At 41.4% G+C, this 21,978-nt stretch overlaps 1 protein-coding gene across 2 annotated transcripts; it reads left to right on the top strand.

Moving 5' to 3' along the window:
- The first annotated feature begins 1,983 nt into the window (after window positions 1-1,983).
- On the top strand, window positions 1,984-21,475 carry LOC310705582 (interferon gamma receptor 2-like). 2 transcript variants are annotated; one of them, XR_014525395.1, is made up of 8 exons: window positions 1,984-4,030; window positions 7,927-8,062; window positions 9,985-10,157; window positions 11,863-12,011; window positions 12,795-12,939; window positions 15,360-15,514; window positions 19,318-19,745; window positions 19,864-21,475. XR_014525395.1 is itself a non-coding variant. In XM_083500243.1 (7 exons), the coding sequence occupies exons 1-7, from the start codon at window positions 3,961-3,963 to the stop codon at window positions 19,474-19,476; spliced, it is 987 nt and encodes a 328-aa protein (XP_083356369.1). In that variant the 5' UTR covers window positions 1,984-3,960; the 3' UTR covers window positions 19,477-21,475. The 2 variants fall into 2 exon arrangements, 1 of the variants encoding a protein (XP_083356369.1); XM_083500243.1 differs by having other exon boundaries at window positions 19,318-21,475.
- The last annotated feature ends 503 nt before the right edge of the window (window positions 21,476-21,978 follow it).

The following is a 21,978-nucleotide window of genomic DNA, read 5'->3' as shown; positions in this document are numbered from 1 at the left end:
GTACAACCAATTCTGTTCTGATCTTTGTTCCAGGCAACCCGGCCGCTGTAACTTGATCAACATATGTGACACAATCTCTCATAGTTTAAATTTAAAATCAGCCTGTACCAGGAAATGAGGCTTTTCAGGGACCAACTGCAGCCCTGCAGGCCTCTCTTTATTTGGTGGTTGGGACCCTCCCCAGACCACCCCACTTCTTCACCAGTCCTGTTTTGCCACCTCCTTGAGTGTGCATACCTGGCTAGAATGTATCCTGGAACGCTGATTATGCTTCTTGTTTGCCTGGATGGAGAATAGAGAGGGATGTGCGAGTATGTTTACACCTGTCCCATCCACTTTTGGTCCTCACCTGGTGCACCACTGGCCAATGCCTCTAGAAGGTTGTCTATAAGAGAATGTAGCATTTGGGCTAAGAGGGGTTCCCCACCCCTGGTCTATACCCATAGTATGAACATATAATGCAACTTCTCAGGAACTATATACCACAAGTCCTAGGAAAAAGCTACCCTAGAACCATTCTCTAGGCTAGTTTGGAGAAGCAAACACACCCTGCCCTGCTTGTAGTCTGGGGCTTAACAATCCCAGAAAAGCGTTATCACAGGTTTCTACTGTATATGTAGCCTGAAACTGCCAGCAGTAAGAGTGATGATCTTGTAGCACAGCAAAACTACGTAGATTTTTAGCTCCTCAGGATGGACAAATGCATTGTGGCAGAATGTGACGTTGCACATAGGGCGATACATAGGAAAAAGTTACACAAAGCATGAGCACATCCATGTCAACGTGACCATAACCATCGCCTTGCACTAGGGCAATAACTAAAGCGATACAGTGGAATACAAATATGAAAAACCTACACCGAGTAGACAAAACCGGGCTGTCTTGTAGAATATGTGTTACAATGACACAAAAAGGGAAAAAGAATGGAAAACCTTGAAACAGAAGCTGGGATCAGGAGGATGGGTTGAACAGTTGAAATGAAAGAGGATGGGGCCAAGAGACAGGACTCCTCCTTTCAGTTCCTATGCTCTCAAGTAAACCTCCGTTTCAGTATCATAAAATGATAATTTGCAAGGTCCATCTTCTGCTCACTCCTGAATGTTCTGTGTCCAAGAGACATAGGTTCCTCTGCTGGGCTCACCTCTCCAGGCTCACCCCCCTCTGGCAGAGACCCCCCCCCCCATTTTTGATGACAGTCTCTGCAACAGCTGTGGGGTGCTTGAAGATGGCTCTACCTTGGTTGGCCATCTTCCACATCCAACTCCATGCTCGGTTTTAAATAGAGATGCACAGGTAACTCTGCCAGTCCCCCTTCTACAAATAATGAGGTGGGAGAGCATGTCAGTGGCCTATGCAGGTCACTGAACAGACTGAGGAAAGAAGGTACGAAATGCAATGAGGGGCCACACGAGGAGCAGTTGCTCTTGCCACGACTGCTTTCTTTACTGCATCTGGCATCTGGAAGCTATTGGAAGCGTCTCCAGGAATTTAGAACCAGCTAGTGCAGGTGTGAGGAAGCTTTGGCCTTTCAGGTGCTACTGAACTACAACTCTTGGCCATGCTTGCTGGGGCTGATGTAAGTTGGGTTTCGCAACAGCTGGAGCACCAAAGTTGGAGCTAGTGCAAGGGTTTCTCACAGCAACCACATGTTGCTTGTGTTGTGTAAAATGCACACCACATATGTGGTTGCAGAATAAAGTGAAAACATACTGAATTCATTTTGCCTTTTTTATTCCCACTTTCACTTTCTCTAGTCTCCAAATGATTTGACTCATGCAGTGAACTAAAGATATGAGCAAGTTCTCAGAGTTTCTTCATAGTCACAGGTATTGCTAGAGGGTAGGGAACAAGAGTGTGACCTCTGAATCATCATGACCCAGCCCTACATGGAAATACCAAGGATTGAACATGAGACTTTTATAATAATAATAATATAATATATTTATTTATTATTTATACCCTGCCCATCTGGCTGGGTTTCCCCAGCCACTCTGGGCGGCTCCCAACAGAATATTAATCCAAAATATCCAGTCCAGCATCCTGTTCCCAGTATAGGCAACCAGATGCCTGTGAGAAGCACACAATCAGGACCTGCACACAACAGCAGTTGCCCTTCCTGCAGTTTCCAGCCATCATGGTTAGTAGCCACTGATAGCCTTTTTCCCCATGAATTTTTCTAAGCCTCTTTTGAATTCACCCAAGTTGTTGGTCATCTCTGCCTCTGGTAGGAAGAAAAGAAACAATGGGAAGGAGGGAGCAGAACAGATGGACTAAGGGAAAGATCCCGGGGCTGCTGCTGGGACTTCTAGCGCCATGCTTCACATGTCTGCATGCACACATACTCCCCCTAGTCCTCCTGCCTGCCTGGCCTGCTACCAAGTCAAGAAATGTCTTCTCCCTCCTCTGGCAGACAGGGGCCAGAGGGGCTGTTGAAGGAAATGAAATGTTAATGTTTTTAAATGTAATATTAATAAACTGGAAAAAGAGAATTGGAAGTTGGTGGTACTGTGGTTTACTGAATAGTGTTGGCAGATTATCGTATGTTTCGGCCCCTCTGGTAGTTGTGCTGTGAGATGCCGTGGACCACAGTTTTACCCCCCTTATGCTAAAATATGAAGCTACTGGGAGCAGTCATCAAGAGATTCGGGGCATGATGCCAGTTCTATGTCTTTTACATCTGAATCATCCCTGGCTTCACCCTTACTTAATTTGCATACTTCACATATGGGCCAATTAGGAAGTCAGAAATTAAAAGCACATTTATGAACAGCAGCTAGAACGGTAATAGCCAGAACTTGGAAAACCTTGCAATTAATGAATATTGATCGTTGATATAATATAATCCGGCAAACAGCCATAACGGAAAAGTTGTTGCAAAAACTGAAAGTGGCAAGGGGAGAGAAAAGAACAATATGATTTTTACACTATATGGTGGTTGCTGGCATCCACCTGTAGACTGTTTAGGACTTTTACCCCTCTAGTGTCCCATTTTTTGTGAGTCATGTCATGGTTTTATGTGTACACAGAAATCATAAAGCATGGCATGGCTCGATATATGACTCCAAGGGTCATCTAGACCATCCCCCTACAATGCAGGGATGTGTCGTATAACTTTCCCCGCCAGACGGACCTTGGTATCACTGAATTCCTGTGCTCATAGCAACTTTTACTGCTGGGGTGTGTGTGTCTCCTTTGGTGAGACCCAACTTCCTCCTCCTTGATCCCTTTCCTCTTCTGCCCCCCCCCCCACTCCAGGGGCTTCAAGCCTTCCAGGGGGCACCTTTTCCACTGCTGGCAGTGGCAGTAGCAACTCCTAAAATGCTGCGGCTCCAAGAGGTAATTGAGCCACCAGGCAAGTGACCTCTGACCCTGTTGCCCCTGCATTTATAGCCTACTTTTCTGTTTACAGAACCATCCTTCAAATCAGCTGACCAAAAGGCAATGTGCGCTACTTTTCAGAGACGGGTTCTGTATTTAAAGGCCTCGTCCCCTTGGAAGAGCTGCCTGCCTGTCCCAATCTAGTTCAGAGCGGAGAGCCAGCGGGGCCCCCCAAGGGCTGTTTTCCTCCCCTTTATGTTTCTGCCCGAGACCCCCAGCCTAATAGCAAACGCGGAGGCCGGCGCTGCTACTACGTCCAGGCCGCGGCCGGCTCCTCTTCTTCCTCCTTCTCAGGGCGTGCAGCTTGTTTCGCGTGCGAGGGAGCTGCCGGAGCAGGCCCCGCGGCGGCGGCCCGCCCCAACCTCCGAGGCAAGTCCGGGAAGAGGCCGGCCTTCGCTGGGAGGCCTGCAGGCCAAGCAGAAGGCGAAAGGGCGGGGCGGCGTCAGCGTCTCGTCAGAGGAGGCGAGAGCGTGAATGGCGGGGGAGGCGAGAGCGGGGCTCTTCCCCCAGTCAGGGGGCGCCTGAGAGAGAGAGAGAGCGAGAGACCGAGACTCCAGGCGAGGCCGGAGCTCAGCTGCTGCTATGCAGCCCCTGGGCGCCCTGTGGGTGCTCCTTTGCCTAGCGAGGCCGCTGCTCGGCGTGGCCGCCCCAGGTGAGACCCGTCCGCCGCCGAGAAGGACGAAACGAGCGCGGGGGGGGGGGGGGAGAGGGGCAAAGGTAACTCGCAGGGCCAGTGGCGGCTTAGTTTTTATTTTTATTAAGGCGAAGTGGAAAAAAGACCCCCGTCTCCCCGCGGCCCCCTCTTCCTCCTCTAGCTTCCTTCCCCGGTAAGAGGTGGGTGGGTTTGGGTTCACTAAGGAACTCGCTTCCCCAGGAGGCGGTGGTGGCCGCGAACTTGGAGGGCTTTTTAAAAAAGAGGACTAAACACGTTCTCGTGAAGTTGACGGCTGTGCTTTGCCTCTACGTGCTTCCGAATACTAGTTGCTGGAAACCCCAGGAGGGGAGCGGGCTCTTGTGCCCAAATCCTGGTTTCCCACAGGCATCTAGGTGGTCCCTGTGAGAACAGGATGCTGGGCTCTTCTTACGGTCCTTCAGATTTGAGTTGCTGTCTCTTCCACCCGGAAGGGTTCCTTGGTGTTTCGGGTGTTTTGGTAGGATTTCCCTGGCATAGAGATACAGTCGTGGAAAACCCGCGCGCCTGCTGTACTTTTCTGTACTTTGTTAAAAGCACAAGGGGGGGGGCTCCAAATGTGGTCAATCTAGTGTGGAAGAACTTGTGCTCTCAGTATGCTCAGAAGGCTCGCATGTCTTAGGTTTGACGTTGGAGCCGTGTCCTTGGAAATGGTTCCCAGGACTCATCCCTGGAGATGTTGTGACTGGAATTTCCCTTGCGCACTTAAGGATGCACTGAAATGGCCCACACTTTTTTTTGCATGTCTGATATGTGGGAGTGGGAGGTGTATGCACAAGGCTGTAACAATTGAGGGTGCAAAATAGGTGGGGGGGGCTTTGCTGCTGTTGATAGTGGTACCTCGGGTTACATACGCTTCAGGTTACAGACTCCGCTAACCCAGGAATAGTACCTCGGGTTAAGAACTTTGCTTCAGGATGAGAACAGAAATTGTGCTCCGGTGGCGCGGCAGCAGCAGGAGGCCCCATTAGCTAAAGTGGTGCTTCAGGTTAAGAACAGTTTCAGGTTAAGAACGGACCTCCGGAACGAATTAAGTACTTAACCCAAGGTACCACTGTATTCTGCTGCTGCATACTGATGTGATTCTGGGGTATTGTGTATGAATGCCAAGATGAAAACAGTGTTGATTAGGATTGTGTGGCGTTTGTGTCCTGGGGCTGAGAAGTGGCATACAGTGGCCTGGTATGGAGAGCAAAGCGTTGTGAAAAGAATCTGTGGTTGTGGGTGCTTTCTTGATAATGGGGCAGGGGTTTCTAGGCCAGTGGATTGAGCTCTGGACTTTGGAGTTGTAGAATTCTTGTAGGATTCCTAAGAGTCCTGCTGGACCAGACCAGATGCCCACCTAGTGCATGCAGCACCCTGTTCTTCGGGGGTCTATGGAAAGCCTTCAAGCAAAACGTGAGAGTAAGAGCACCCTTCCCAGCAACTGGTCTCCAGAGGCATACTGCCTCTACCCGTGGAAGTAGAACAGTGGCTAGCAGCCATTGATGGCCTTATCTTTCATGAATTTGCCCAATCTTTTAAACAGATACAAACCAGAGTAGGTTTTCCTGATCAATGCTACTACATGCAAACAAAAAGACAATGTAGTCAGTAATTAAAATGCAATCTACAACTTAAAGAGCCACTTGAAATTAAATTTGTATGGACAAACTAATAGCCAGCTGTTCAATAAACGTACGATATACTAAAATATGATATTTTAGTAAATTGAAAAAGCCATGCAGATTATATAAGACAATGGTCTTCTAACACACACATATGCCAGAAGTGTTTCAACTGCATAGCCTTCTTCAGTGCCTGCAAACTTTGAAAGGCGTACACTTGAGCATGAGATAAGAGGACATGGCCATGTTTGCAATATACTGCAACAAAAATATTTTACTAATTAGAAAATGTAGACTTTATAGTCATCATAAATACAGTAACAGCTAGACCCACATAATAATTTATTATCTTCAAACAATATCATGTAGATAAATGACTGATATTGTTGGTTGCATTTTTCTGAATCCTTTTCAGCTCTATATTATTTTGAGTTGAGGCAATCAGAATTGTACAGACTTATATAGATTTATATAATTGTATTATGCTATTGGCAATTCTATTTCCACTCACTTTTCTAAATCTCTAGTATGTTGTTTGCCTTTTTCACAGCAGTCACACACTGTCAACATCTTCATTGAGGCATCCACTCTCACCACAAGAACTTGTTCCTTGTCAGACATCACCAGTTTAGACCTCTTTAGGTGAAATTTTTGCCCCAGTTTTCATCACTTCACACTGGCCCACACTGAAGCACATTAACCATTTTGCTGCACAATCACCCCGTCTAGAGAGATTCTTTTGGAGGGGTATGAAAGAATAATAATCAGAAAGAAGAAATGTCCCATTCCACCCTCTTTTGGGTAGACTAGTTTACTTACTGATTTGTCTAATAGAAGGGTATTGTGATGTTTTCCTTTTGAAGGGGATTAGGAGTGAGGGAGGAAAGCCGCTTTGGTTATGTTAATACAAGCTGATTTTTTGCAATTAATTTTGCTAAGAATGATTGCCCCCAAGCTACTTGGATGACACACAGGAATTCCCACCACAAATCTGGAACTACTTCAGTTGCTGTTCAGTTAATAGCATGGTGGGATGGATGTTCTTCATAAACTATGCACCTAGCTTTTAAACTGGACCAGGTGATCCAGACTACTTGAATTAGTTATTTCAACATTATTTTCTTATAACTAATCTGATGAAGCAAGCAGTGTATTGAGCATTTATAAAAACTCAAGCCATTATAAATTAGATTTAGGGTGCCATGGGCCCCTTCCTTTTCAGAACTGATAGATGAAAAATTGGATCTAGTGAATTTGTTTCACCTTCCTTTTTAGTTTTGTTTGCTAATATGCTTTGTCACTTTTCTATTTCCCTGTTATTTCTGAAAGTGTTGTCTGTAGCTCTGAAATATTGTAGCCGGGTGAAAACCAAAAGCAGTAAGTCTCTTAAGACACTGTGGCATTCACCAACTCCTCTCCCCTTACTGTGTGACTACTTATGCACTGAAAATTGTTTGGAATTTCTGACTGCAACACCCTTTTTATTTCAGTTTTGTCTCTGGTGTATCTTTTTAGGTTTTAAAGCAATAGAAGACAAAAAAAATAGGGGTGCTCCCTTGTACTAGCAAGTATTCTCTCTTATTTGTTTGGCAGTATAAAACAAAGACCAGTGACCAAGCTCTGGTGTGTTCATTTCCCCATTTCAATTCAGAGAAGAGAAATTATGTGCAAATATAAATTAACTAGTTACTGCAGTGTTAAATTAATGACTTCTCACCTTCTGAATCAGAAGAAGCCTTCTAGAGTTCCATCTCTGAAGTTAAAACTGGGTTTGGTCAGTTCCTGGGAGGAAACCCCGCATATGCTACCCTGATAATCTAGATTGGGATTTGGAACCGGAGGCCCTCAAGATGTTGTTTGACTCTGACCCTGTCATCCCCTGCCAGTATGGTTCTTCATCCCTTAGATGTAAGATTGTATGGTAATTTGAACATTTTGAACCAATAATGCCTGACCAAAAGGGAAGTGAACCTGTATGCTGCCTCTGTGCAGTACTTAAACTAGATGGTCTGTCCATAAAGGTCCAGGCCAAACTTTATTGTGTGCCACACCAAATTCCATTGTCATGGTCACTTGCAGTTTAGCTTAGCTATGATTATACCTATTCATATTCTACCTGCACCAGCATCAGGGCCCAACTCACTACTGCCACTATTAGTATTTTTATTTGCCCTGAATTTTGGAGGAATCTACATTAAACGTGTATTTTTGTTAATGTGTGTTAATACTCTGTTGTTAATGTCTTTGTAGAATCTTTCTCCTTATCTGCGCCAGAGAATGTGACAATTCAGTCATATAATTTCGATAATGTATTGAAATGGTCTCCAGTTACAACGATCAATGGTTCAGTGACTTATAGTGTTGAATGGAAGTTTAAAACACGCATGTAAGTAAATGGTTCTTGTATACCTCCAAAATTGCATTCTATGGTATATAGTGTTTGCGATCTGTATATATTTGTATACAAAATTGGGTTTTACTGTTTAAACATATTTACTGAAGTTTATTTTAGCAAATTGTGTTGGAAATAATGGAAATTAGAGTGGTGGTTGAATTAAAGAAATGGAAATGTGCAAGTGTTCTTTAAATTAAAAGTTCATATCCTAAGACAAGTCATAATTTGTACTTTATTTTAGTCCTAGTTGTCCCCTTCTGCTCTAATTTTCCTAATGCAGTTTGAATTGAATTGTGCTTCTGTTTCAGGCTTTGCAAAGAGATTCCACTGGAAACCATAGTACTTGCTGCCAAGTAGAGTTTCATTGTATTTATTTATTTCATAAAAGTTTATTTCATAAAATTTATACACCTCTTGATTGTAAAAAAACCAACAACTTTACAAAAAACTTGTAAAGTGGTTTACAAAAGATAAAACACTAAAATCAAGGAAAATTTCTATCATACTTTAAAATATACAAAAGTTAAAATAATAAAAAAGATTAAAATTACCCCAACTTTCTAAGCTTCTGGGTAGGCTTGTCTGAACAAGAATGTTCTTGCTCTTGAGTGGTTATGTATAGAATTACTCAATAAGATAAGCCCCATTGAACTCCTCATTTCTTCTTTCTGACTACAGTTGTACCTCGGGTTACAGGCGCTTCAGGTTACAGACTCCGCTAACCCAGAAATAGGTACCTCGGGTTAAGAACTTTGCTTCAGGATGAGAACAGAAATCACGCAGCCACGGCGTGACAGCAGCAGGAGGCCCCATTAGCTAAAGTGGTAATTCAGGCTAAGAACAGTTTCAGGTTAAGCACAGACCTCTGGAACAATTAAGTTCTTAACCCGGGGTACCACTGTAATCATGTGAAGATTTTTAACACATGAAATGTACTATGTATTAAGATGGCACATGCCTGTTGTAAAACCTTGTTGTAAATTGATTGCTTAACTGAAGCTTGAATCCAGTCCATTCTTGGGAGTAAGTGCTGCTGATCAAAGAGGGACTTCTGGGTATAGGACTGGACTGCATGTTAGGGTGGTTGCTCTTGAGAATGGGTAATCACTGTATTTTTCTGGGTATATTCTTCCCAAATTTTTAAAGTTTAAAATTGGGGGTCGTCTTATACACGGAATACTTAAAAATATTTATTTCTTAATTTTGGGCTCAAAAAAATAGGGGGCATCTTATACATGGAAAAATACGGTACATAGTTGTAAGTAACAGTTAATCAAATTTGAATTTGGCATTGTTGTTTCAAACATTTAGAAATAGTTCCCAGTGAATTTTAAAGAGGCTTACTTCCAGTAAAAGTTTCAGATTGAGGTTTCAGTCATGTTTATACTTACCTGGCTGCTTATCTGGGGAAAGTGACAGGTGTTAAACTAAAATAGCCCTTATTTGTACCTGTAAAGTAGTACTTGATGTAAATGGGAGATAAGAGGACAGGGAAAGGAAGCATGGCTTGTCTGCTCACCTTTCATGGTAAGATCACATGAAGCCATATTATGGACAGTTCTTTTTCTCAAAATGGGCATTTTTTTCTGTCACTATGCATAACTGATTCATGTATGGTAATGTAACCCCTTTTCATTTTGAGGCAGAGATGTCTTATACTGTGTGACTTTATGGAACTACAGGGCACAGTTTGGCTTTGTGAGCCCTGTCATAGCTATTGCCTTAGCGTTGTTTGGTTTTTCAACACTTGTGCATCGCCAAGCAGCAAGATATTTCTTTACCACTAATGTAGAATGTATAAACTGGTATTTCAAGATTCAGCTAGATATTTCAAAGGAAGTTTTTAATTGATCATACACAAATGTAACAATAAGGAGTTCAAATAATGGTGTGTTCTTTGTATTTTTTTGAAGAGCATCAGAAGAAAAAGTATGGAAGAAAGTGAATTGCAAAGATATTACAAAACCTGAATGTAATTTCAATCATGAGAGGAATCATGACTGCATCATTTTACGTGTTAGGGCTGAACAAGGGGAATTAAAATCTGCCTGGACTGAAACTAAGCCCTTTCGAGCACGGGAAGACAGTATGTTTCTTTCTATTTTCATCTACTGTATTTTATTCAGTACCTCTGGGGGAGAAATATCTCTTCCACAAAATGATATTCTGAAAAAAAATAACAGCCAAGGGTATCATGGCATCTTAAAGTATTTAAAATGCCACAAGACTCTAGTCTGATGCAGTAAAAACAAAATGTTGCTACTCCTTGGGGAAATGTGTTTATGGACATCTTATATTTCAGTCATCATAACCTTGCTGGTGCTACAATAGCCCTTCTAGATTAGGGTTGCCTTCTGTCATTTTTTGCTTCTACAACTGTGTTGTCCAATTCCCTTTCTCAGTGCAAGAAAGAATGCTGACAACGGCCTGGTTCACACACCATGCAAAGCTTTGGTTTAGTGCAATTGTGTGGACTCCTGGAGAGAACACACCTATTGTGCTCCTCCTTGGTACTGCTGTAAGCCATGGTGTGGCTTAGTGTGAATTGGTCAACTTTGTTTTACTCAGAGTATACACATTGAACATGATGTAACTTGGGCCCATTAATTTCAATTGGTCTAAACTGAATACCACTCAGTATATTGTCTGAAACCAGGATTGTGGTTTAGTTTTCTTCAGAGTAGCCATGAGCTGAAACCAAGGTTTGTCCTGTGGTTTATATCTTATGGTTTATCTGGGAAACCTTAACCAGGAGTCTTGGTTTGGATGATATGCTAAGCAAGCCATTGCTTAGTGCAGCACAGTAGCAGAACAACCAGGGAGCAGCAGCAAAGCAGTCATGATCGCCGCTCCTGGTTCCCACATGCTTGTGCATTTGTGCTCTGTCATGGTTTGGTTTAGCATGACATAAACCAGGCCAGTGTTACACGGATGTTGCTGAGTGGTAGTAACAAATGAGAACTTTTATCATTTGCCAGAATGAAATATTCCCAACACATGTAATAAGATTAACTTGTACAGATGTTTTAAGAATACCTGTCATATCACATTCCCTACCAAATTCTACAGCAGGTGTAGGGAACCTTTGTACCTCCAGATGTTGGGGAACTGCAACTCCCATTATCCATGCTTGCTAGGATTGATGGAAGTTGTAGTTCAGCAACATCTGAGGGGCAACAAATTCTCCCCTTCTGTTCTATAGGAAGGTGAATTCTTGGGTGCATGGATAGGCAATCTGATTTCTGCTCCCACTACTGCTTTTGCCATCATCACTTCTCCAGGGTTCATGAGATTTTCTTCCAGAGGTTTCTTGAAAGGTATCAGAGACAACCAAGATATTCCACTCCTGCAAAGGCTGCTCCACTTATTTAAATGACAGTAGCAAGAAATGTTGCAGCTGTGCACTCCTTTGTGAATGCAGATCTGCTGCCATCATTGAAATGAACTACAGTGGTACCTCTCGATCTGAATTAAATTTGTTCCAGGAGTCCGTTCTTACCCCTAAACATTCGTATCCAGAGGCGCCTGACCTGTACAGGTGCACGTGGCGGTAGCCCGCTTCTGCACATGCGTGGATGGTGGAAACCTTTCCGCTATTTCCGGGTTTGCCGTGTGTGTATCCTGAAGGATTCACAAAGGGGACGGTATGTAACCCGAGGTTCCACTGTAGTTGGTATACCCAGCACAAGTCCATCCCAGAATCCATGTGAGACTTCAGAGTGGATTATGTTTGATCACAATTAGTAGAAAATGTGACTTAACTTATACTTGTTTGCATTTACCCATTTCAGCTATTTTAGGACCTCCAAGAGCAATCAATGTAAGCTCAGAAGGTACCATGATTCATATAAGCTTCTTGCCTCCCTTTGAGCCTGCAGAAAATAAAACTGAATATTTTGAATATTTAATTGAATACTGGGAGGAATCAACAAGTGAAAAAGTGAGTACTTGCCTTTGCTCAACAAGCCAGTAATTCCCAGAAAAGTTGAAAGACTTAAAAAAAACTAGTAGCATATATTTATGATATAGGGATGGGTATGGATTTGAATGTGAATACGTACACACTTTAGAGAGAGAGAGAGCTACATCTAAAGGGATATTTCAGCCTGCTATCAATCAATTCTAGTAAGAATGGGATGGGCTATTTCAGTAGGAATTTTCTGAAAATAGTGTTTTGCAAATTTTATTGTTTACTTGGAAGGCTTCTGGAATGCACCTATATTTTTTTCATTTCTGCTGCAGATGTTCAGGTACATTTTGATCATCTGCGTATTGTTTGTATCATTTCTAAAGTGCAAAAATATCTGAGCAGCTAGTGAAGGACAGATGACAATCACTTGGGTGAGATGGGCAGAAATTTGATCACCATGGGTTTTTTTTGGGGGGGGGGGCAGCAGCTACACTGTAAAAGTTTGGGATAAGAAATGCCAACTTTGCAACATAGTCAAACATGGCATTAGATCTCTGTGGTGGTTTTAACATATTATGAAGCATAAGTTTCAGCAGTCCAAGGAAATCCTGGTGACTTTCGTCTAGTTTTTAGTGGAATCAGAGTAAAACTATTTTGGAGAATGGCTTGTGGAATGTACATGCAAACTAAAACATATCTCCACATTCTAATAAGATCTAAACTATGCAGCTTGTATGAAATAGATGTAAAGTCAATTTGTTTATTATTGCTGTATAATACCGGCTTACTTTTTCCATCTTCCCATCTGCACAGCTGAGAGTTTTGAGCAAGAATAGGAGGGAAACATTCAAGAATCTGAAGGAAAGGACTGTATATTGCTTTCAAGTAACAGCATCAATCCCACATGTAATCCTAACATGCGAAAAAAGTGAAATCAAGTGCAAAGAAACTACAATTGGTGTGTATTTTCTTCATAAGCAATAGTTATTTCTGTGTCATGAAACTGATGTGGACTTAAGATGTGAGGTCACTTTGGCTACTTATTTCCTAATGCTAAAATTGTTTCAATTAATATATTACGGAGGAGTTTTGGGCACCTAAATGACTTCATTGAGCAGCTACATTGGCAATAAATATAAAATCAATAAATATAGCTGTAGGTGTGCAGCACTGAGTTTTCAAAAAGCCTTGGGCTCTGCACTTGGAATAAAATGTTCACACTGAGCATGTTTTCATTAAACTTCTGATTTATTTTCTTTCTTTCTTTCTTTCTTTCTTTCTTTCTTTCTTTCTTTCTTTCTTTCTTTTACAGAATTGGAAATTCTGTATGCCAAATATTTTGTAAAGAGATCAGGGTTGAGAAATGTGTTAAGGGTCATTTCTGCTGTCTCGTTCTGTGTAAGATTTTAAAAAATGTGTGAAACAGATTTCCATGTTTGAAGACAGAACATATCTATGTTGCTGTATGTACACAGTGCTTTTTTGTCTCAAGGGTCATATCCACTCTTGGTCAGTTCTGTGGTGGGTGCATGCTACTGGTGGATGTAGCTTCCCCACACATACACAGGCGCAGACTGCCTGATCCGTGCAAAAGGGGGTTATTGCTTCCCCTCCCCTCATCAAATGATCAAGCTGATGACCATGGAGGGGGCGAGTTGCATCTTCATCAGAGCACTGAGCTGCCTCTATTTTAACTCCCGCCACAACCAGCACCCAAATTGGTGGGATCTTTGCAGTGTGTGAGAAATAATTTGCTTGAGGGGTTTGAGGGTTAGCTATCCCTGCTCCAGAACCTACAGTCATCTTCATCTTCCTAACACATGTATACTCAGCAAAACAGATGTTAGCAATTATTGGACATGATTATCTTCATGCTGTTTTCACACATTCTCTACTTCCTTATATAGGAAATGTGTATATATAGGAAATTCATGTTCCATTGAATTTGCTGATAGTCTTCTATTTATTTCATTTCTAAAAATATTTATATCCCGCTACCTCATAGAAAAATATCAAAGTGGTTTACCATAATACAGAAAACCATGCAATGAAAACCATAAACGTAGTAATAATTAAAACCAGAGATGTATTAACTATTGTGGGAAATTGTACAGTATTCTTAAAAATCTTTGGTGAAATAGAAAAGTTTTCTGAAGGCATTAAAAAGTTTTAGTAGGTGCCTTCTGAATCTCTCTTGGCAGAATATTCCACAGGGCTGAGTTGATGACACTAAAGGTTCAGTTTCTTTTTGTTGACAGGTGGGCCTTAGCCATTTGAGGAATGATCAATGACACACCTGCCGTTGATCTCCATAATCAAGCTGGGATATAAGGGTTCCGTCCCTGAAGTACCTTGTACCTAATATAAGGACCTTAAACTTGGCTTGGTAGTAGATGGGCAGTGAGTGCAGCTGTTTTAACAGCGGTGAAACATGTTCTTGGCCCCCAGCAGCAGTCTGGCTGTCGCATTCTGCACCAGCTGGAGCTTCCAAACCAGACCCAAGGGCAGCCCCACATACAGAATGTTACAGTATCCAACCTTGAGGTTACCAACACATGGACTATATAATGGACAGTATCCAACTAAACAGTTACACTAGCCTAAGGACTTGAAGCTTTGCAGTTGAACTTCCCTGTCCTCTCCTCTCCTCTTCCAGTGCTACCTCTAAGTATTCTCTGAAGAGTTAGGGGAAAGTCCATGACAGATGTAGAGGTTGTACAGGGAGTGGCAAGGGCGGAGAAGTTCCGCTGCACACTTCAAATTCCTTGCGCTAGTGGAAATGTTCAGTTGGACACTGCGCAATGTGTTCAGGATAGTGGTGTAAATCTTAGTTCTAACCCTAACTGAAGGAAGCAGTTCCTTTTTTTGGTACAAATGTCATGATCTAACATTCATTGCTCCCTTTCTCCAAATATAAACTGCTAGGGACTGCTTAGTTCAACTGAGAATGTGAAATTCTGCCATGCATATCAAAAAGTCCCCTGGCTCCCAGCCTTGTAGTTCTCTACCTCCAAAGCTCACTCGTCTTTCTGTTCTCCTGTTGTTGGTATACTGCGCCTCGTTTTCTCCCCCACCCCAGAGTTTTTTTCCCATTGGGGTTTTCTCTGTTTATTCTGTTGTATACTACCCGCCACCACCACTTGCCTTTAACAAACTTGTCTATGGACTTTTCTGCCCACCAGCCCACCTTTTTCTGTCAACAGCACAGACAGGAAGTACTGCGTGGAGTTTATCTAGATAAACTCACATTTCATTTCCCTCACAGAAGCTGCCTTTGTGGTCAGTGCTGTTTTCCCAATATTGTGAACATTCTGATTGAGAAATTGTTTCATCTATAATTCTTGAGATAAAATTAGTAATAATTGTTTTTTCCTCCAGAGTCAACGAGAATTCTGCGTGTCGTACTGATATTTGTATTTGCAATGTTTATACTCATTGGAATAGTTGGGTGCATAATGTTAATTCAGAAATATAGAAGTGTAATCAAAGCACTTTGGAAGCCGCCTCTAACGATTCCATCCCACTTCAAAGAGGTATGTGTACTGGGATTTCCGCTGATTTTAAAACCAGTGTGGTTAATCTGTAGTGGCATAGGTTTAGAGCCAGACTGGCTAACCTGTGGCCCTCCAAATGTTGGACTCCAACTCCCATCAGCCTCAGCAAGCATAGCTAGTGGTCAGGGATTATGGGAGTTGTTGTCTCCCAATATCTGGAAAGCCTTGGTTAGTCAGAGTCAACTAAGTGTTTGAGCAGTTCCAGTATTTCTTCACACAACCTACATCATTCAACTTCTCTTTCTCAGTTCCTTCCTGACTAGATGGAAACTTCAGTTAACATTTCACTGGGTAGTTTTTCAATGACCTCAGAAGTTAGCCAGCTATATAATGCAATTATGAATATAATTCTTGGGTTTGGCCCAGCAGAACATCTCAGATGTCTTGTTTATTTAGCACTTCAAGTCTTTCCTTGTGTAGGTTTCTGTTGCTGTAGAGATTAATAGGGTGAAATAAAGTGGATAGCCTACAGTAATAGAGTTTAGAAAGTTGGTGGTTGGGCTCCCCAATAAAATAGTGTAGTATAAAGTGCTTCTGTTCAGGATTCCAGCCCCCAATTCCTTTGCATTCCTCCCACATATTTCCTTTCTTTTCCTGTATGTGGTCATTTAGCATTCTGTGCCCTTTGGCACTTTTGCAAGTTGTTGCACAACCATGGAAAGTGCTGTATAGTTGAGGAGTTACCCACTTTTTAGTATTTTCCCCATTATAAAGCAAAAGACTATATCCCTTATAAAAAAGATATAATTTAGTCTGTTGTGGAGAACCTTCTTGATGAAGTTAAGCTGTCCGTGTTTCAGGGAAACCATGTGAACAATTGCTGAGTTACAGTGGTTTAAAACTCTTGGTTCAAAATTCCTGGTGGGTTCTCTTTTTTTACCAGTAAATAATGTACTTCATCAGTAGCTTTTTGAAGGCTAGGATTTCCAGAACTGAAGTATTAGTGTTGGCTTGATGAACATCAGTTGTGTAATGTTGAAGTTACAAAGATGGACAGATCCATTTCTCTCAAAGAGAGAAAGTAGTCTGGGGTGGAGTAGAATTGACATAGATGAGCTTGTTACTATTTTTAGAAGACCTCTGAAGGCAGCCCTGTACAGGGAGGATTTTAATGTTTGAGTTTTTTTGTGTTTTAATACTTTGTTGGAAGTTGCCCAGAGTGGCTGGGGCAACCCAGTCTGATGGGTGACACATAAAAAATAAAATTATTATTATTATTATTAGGTCCATTTTGATATATATATGGAAGAACACTCCATTATGTGAGCCTCCACTTGTTGCATAAAGGTAGCATAATCCAGATAGATTTACCAACTCAGTGAAAAAGAAGCCTAAGGGTGGTTGAAGCTTGCTAGTTAAACACCCAGCGAAAATATTTCAGGAATAGATCAAACTTATTTCTGCCTTCCTGGTGCTTATCAGTCGGGAGAGGTATTTATTAAACACACACACAGTTACGGCTGCCACTGCAACTATGTGCTTGAAGAGGGGGCGGAGCTGAAGCCAGGAAGGGGTGTGGCCTAGAGAGAGACCAGAGGGCTGATGTGGATCCCATGGCAGGGATGGGATTATGGTTATTTTGTTTTTATACTGTTATCTGATTTTATAGCCGCCTTGCGTTTCTTTGGGAAATTAGGTGGGGAATGTTAGGTATGAAAAAATAAATGGGGGAGAGTGCAGAGATCAATTGATTTTCCTTCTGGAAGCAGCTTGAGAGTAGTGAGAAAGAGGCAATATGTTTGTAATGCATTTTCTGCTTTCAGCCAGGGCTCGGAAGTGGCAAGTGTCCTTACTTATATCTCAAGGCATATAGGATGCTGATACTTTGGGGCTAGGGCTAGGTCTGGCAAAGAGGCTAAGAGCAATGTATCAAGTGGAGAACAGCATGGGTTTAGGCCTGCTTCTACCCTTGGGAAGTATGACTAGATGAGGGATTGGAGCTCATATATAAAACCTGAATAAATTATAGGATTAGATGTAACCTACAGATTTTTGAGGACATTGAATTTTTTGTGGAGGGTGCTTGGCAGGAGAAAATCTTAATTACCCTAATTACATTTTGGATACCTCATTACATCTTTTGCCTGTTTGTATTAAATACTCCACGCTGCTTCAGCACAAGCTACTCCTTTTAAAAAACAAGAGAGCTGAAATTCTGTTGATCAGCTGCTTGGTAGGAATGAATCCACCTCTTCTACTCCCCACCCAAGCAGCTGATTAGCAGAATGTCTGCATGTGCTTTTTAAAAACAGGGTCATTTTCTGTAGTCCCTGCATTTTGGCTGCTCTTGTACTTGAAAATGCTTAGAGCACCTTTGAGCCCTGCACCTTCCCCCAACTCTTCAAGCTCGTGAAGGCTGGGGCTTGTCCATCTTCTGTTCAGTCACCTCTAAAATGCATGGGGATAATGGATGAGTTTCAACCCTTTTCCACAGCTTGGAATTGTGGGTGTGCCCTTCACTTCTCCTGCTGCAGTTTCAAGATTTAAGCTTAGGATGTCTGAGTCTTGGCTATCTCCACTGTGGCACCTCCTTAGTGAGCAAATTTGCAGACACTTGGTTTGGCCATTTGGATACCACTGTTTGCCCAGTTGGAGATACCTGAATGGATATAGGTTTATGTTAATATTTATTTAGCAGCTTGCTGAATTAGGGGAAATAGTAACATTGGAACATACCATGATCTGAAGCGCTACAACTTAATTATACCGCTAAATTTTGCTTTTTATCACTGCATCCACCTCTTTAGTATTGTGAGTGAATATTTGCATTTGTATTAATCTGTCTTACAGTAAATATTTTTGTTTTGATGTAGTGAGATAACTTTCAGATATTTGAAGAAATGCTTTTCATAGATATTGAAAATGCCAGCCTTGAAGTTATCAAAATATTACGTAACAGCAAAATAAAGTAAGAGCTGACAGTAAGAGCTGTTCGACAGTGGAATTTGCTGCCAAGGAGTGTGGTGGAGTCTCCTTCTTTAGAGGTCTTTAAGCAGAGGCTTGACAACCATATGTCAGGAGTGCTCTGATGGTGTTTCCTGCTTGGCAGGGGGTTGGACTCGATGGTGTTAGGGTGTGAAACCTAAGACGCTGGCAAGTTAGTAATGTCATGTGACTTTAAGTAGTCAAGCTCGTTAAGTTGTTAAGTTGCTCAGTATATAAAGAGTGTTTGTTTTCTCTGCCTGTGGGGCGTGAAGCAAAAATGTCCGAAAGCTCCGGAGGTGTTTCTGTTATCTTTCTGCAATAAACCTGTCTTTGGAAAGACAGGCTTCCCTGTGTCGTTATTTCTTTGCTGCTGAGACTCTGAAGCTTGTACTGCAACAAGAATCTCTGCACTGGACTTAATTAATGCTCTGCAAAGATGTTGATGTTGCTGGTGGCGCAGCAGAAGCGTTTACTGGACCAGTACACAAACTCTCTTAGATGGCCCTTGTGGTCTCTTCCAACTCTATGATTCTAAACCAGCTGGAATTTGGAGCAGTGGAGAGGCTGCAAAACCCAAGTTGAATTAGTAGATATCATGCCATGAAACTTACTAGTTAATTTGAAGTTTGAACTCCAAAAAAGTCACTCTCTTGGTTTATTAATCCAACCAAATGAAGATGTGTTTACATGACATTAGATGAAATTGACTTCAGTAGAATTTGCCTGAAAGCAAGAGTTCTGAAATTTGCCTTTCTGTATGTGGGCAGCTATAATAGCAAACCATATACATTAGGGCAGAACTAAACCAGCAGAATAGAATTACTAGATTCTAACAATCTAATGCTGCTTTTTTCCAGGATTTACAAAATCTTCACATGACTGTGGTTGAAGAATTTCAGAACTGTGCTGGAGAAGACCACTGGGACAGTGTGTCAGAAATCTCTGAACAAAGAGAAACTGTGACAGACAATTTTACTGATCAAAATCAAGAGTTGACAGTGGAAGAACATAGATGACAAGATGATTAAGTGCCTTCAACTCTCATGTACTGATGCTAAACCTCAACGTCAACTTGTGGACTTTCACTACAGAGAAATTGTATTAATGCCCTCTGTTTAAGAACAGTTAGTTGCAAAACACACACACACACTATCCATGTGTGAAACTGTGAACTAGAAACCAGCAGTAAAAGCATTAAGAGGACATGCCATATGCTGTGCCTTGATTATGGATGTATTTGAACACTTGTCAAATTACTGTGAAGGGTCCCCCCTACCCGCCGCAGGCTTTTTAACAACCTTGCAAACACATAAGGGTGCACTGATTTAGTCTCAGAGTGTGTATGTGTGTGGTTTCTAAAAAGCCTGTGGCAGTATTTATAGCAATTGACTGCAATAGTAAAGTGAATTTGAATTGTATAATTTATATTGATGGAATGAGGTTAGCAATTTTACCTGTCTTGGTTGCTGAAAGAGCAGAAAGACAATCTGGAGGTGCCAATTGATACTCCCCTTTGCTGCTTAATGTACATAAGCTCTTTCCATGGGCTTTGGCTAATGGAGTTTTGGGGTGGAATTCATGTTAGTGGTAGGAGATTGTTCCACCAGCACAAGTGTTTCTGCTTGCCTGACAACCATCTCCCCTTTCCTCCACTTGCATGCTGTTTGTTCTGGGTGTTCTCCTGACCCTCCAGAGTAGATTTGATGGAGGAGAGCAGGGAAAACTTTGTTCTGCTGCTTGCGAGTCTTTGTGCCGGCATCTACCAATGGAAACAAGTAGTTGAATCCAGCCCTTTCTTTGCTGATTGGGTACTTGCTTCCATCATTCATGCAATATCCTCTCACTTAGGTTACTGTATCCATTCTGGAATAAGGTGACCTTGAAGATTGTTTGAGTACTTCAGCTGGTACAGACTACGTCGGCCCTTACTCAGACTACAGCGCAGAGGAAAAATCCACTGAAGTTATTTGATCTTTTTCTAAAGCACTGGGCCTTACAGGTTTTTGCTCTTCACTGGGGCCACCTGAAATGGTTTTCCTCTGCATTCTTTCATTTACTGTAACAAGATCTAAACTGGTGAACCTTTATTTTGCAGCACTTATGTTGTGTGATGCTTTATCAAGTAATTAAATTACACGGAGGTCCCACTTTCTGAATGCTTGCTGTGTGAAAATTCACTTATCTGAACAGGAGGAATTAGTACCCAAACCTCACTACACAGCACAGATTCAAATAGCTAAGGAGAGAGCATTTATTATTTCCTTGTTTGCCTCTTTCTGTTTGGCTGAGGAACTGTAGTGATACTTTTAGTAAGGTTAAGAGGGTTTTCTTGGGTGTGTGTTTGCTTTTAGGGGTTAAAATCTCATGGTCAAGGACACTTTAGAAATTTTCCTGTAGGAATTGCCAACTTGTTATGTGAATGCTCACCTATCAAACTATTTCCAGGGACTGCATTATGTTCAGAAAGGGGGACCTGCGTATTCTGCCTTCACTTTATAATTTCTAGTGACAGATGAAAATGTTTGTTTCTAAATGCATTTGCAATCTTGCACATTTTACATGTTATTGTGGATAAATTTTGCTTGAATTGTGTGCCCTTATTTTTAAATGTGTTTTTGAATCTTTTAGTTTTGCCCATTGCCTTGCAAGCTCCATTTTAAAAGCAGAAAATTGTCATATTGTGACAAAACCCTAGAAACAATACTGGGAAGAAGGTACAGAATACAGGAATTCAGTTGCAAGGTATAAAGGGTTCTTAATATTTTTTGTCTGAGATACATATTAACCCATTATTTTTCGGCTAGTAATGGGTATTCATTGCTATCAGATCAAGCTGTAAAACTAGTGTACATTCTTATTAATTTAATGGAGTTACTGTATTCTTTTCACTTTTTTATTATGTGCTATTTTTGTTTTTAGACTCATCAATTTTTGTGTTCTGTTTTCTATTTACCACTTTGGTGGGCTTCACCTAAAAGAAAATGTGGGTTATTAATAAATTAAATGACAATGAAATAGGCCACCTCCATTTCATTTTTAATCTTTAGTAAAAGAAAATAGCATAGAAGTGCAGGTTAATCCTGAATGTAATATAAATATTCAGTGGTTTGTGCCAATGCATTCTTTCTGAGAAGGAAGCAGCCATAGCCTACAAACAAGTTCCTGTCCATTTCAAGTAGTGTAAACATTACTGTGTAATCCTGACTGATTTCTTGTGGTTTTCAATCTTTTGTAAAAATTAATTCAAGAAGAATAGTTACTGAACTCGAAGCATGGGAACCCCCAACAAAAATATATAATTTGGCAAAATATTTGGACTTTATTATATGTATTGGTATAATTTGGAATAATTAATGCGATATGATTGGATTGTTAAATGGAAAACTTAATAAAAAATTATTTTTTTAAAAAAAGAATAGTTGCAGCTACCTTCTTTTTGGAGACTGCTGGGGCAGTATGCTACTGATGTTCAATCACTTTAATGCAAATACTTCAGAGATTGGGAGGGGGGATGTTGC

This window comes from Podarcis liolepis (genome assembly GCF_965112155.1).
Source record: "Podarcis liolepis genome assembly, chromosome: 4".
NCBI classification, from domain to species: domain Eukaryota; kingdom Metazoa; phylum Chordata; class Lepidosauria; order Squamata; family Lacertidae; genus Podarcis; species Podarcis liolepis.
This window is presented reverse-complemented; position numbering and strand designations above follow the sequence as displayed.

Coding starts and splice junctions, on each gene's coding strand:
- LOC310705582 (XM_083500243.1), top strand. CDS start 3,961: ATGCAGCCCCTGGGCGCCCTGTGGGTGCTCCTTTGCCTAGCGAGGCCG. Junction 12,940..15,359: donor GTGCAAAGAAACTACAATTG/GTGTGTATTTTC, acceptor TTTTTCCTCCAG/AGTCAACGAGAATTCTGCGT. Junction 15,515..19,317: donor TTCCATCCCACTTCAAAGAG/GTATGTGTACTG, acceptor GCTTTTTTCCAG/GATTTACAAAATCTTCACAT.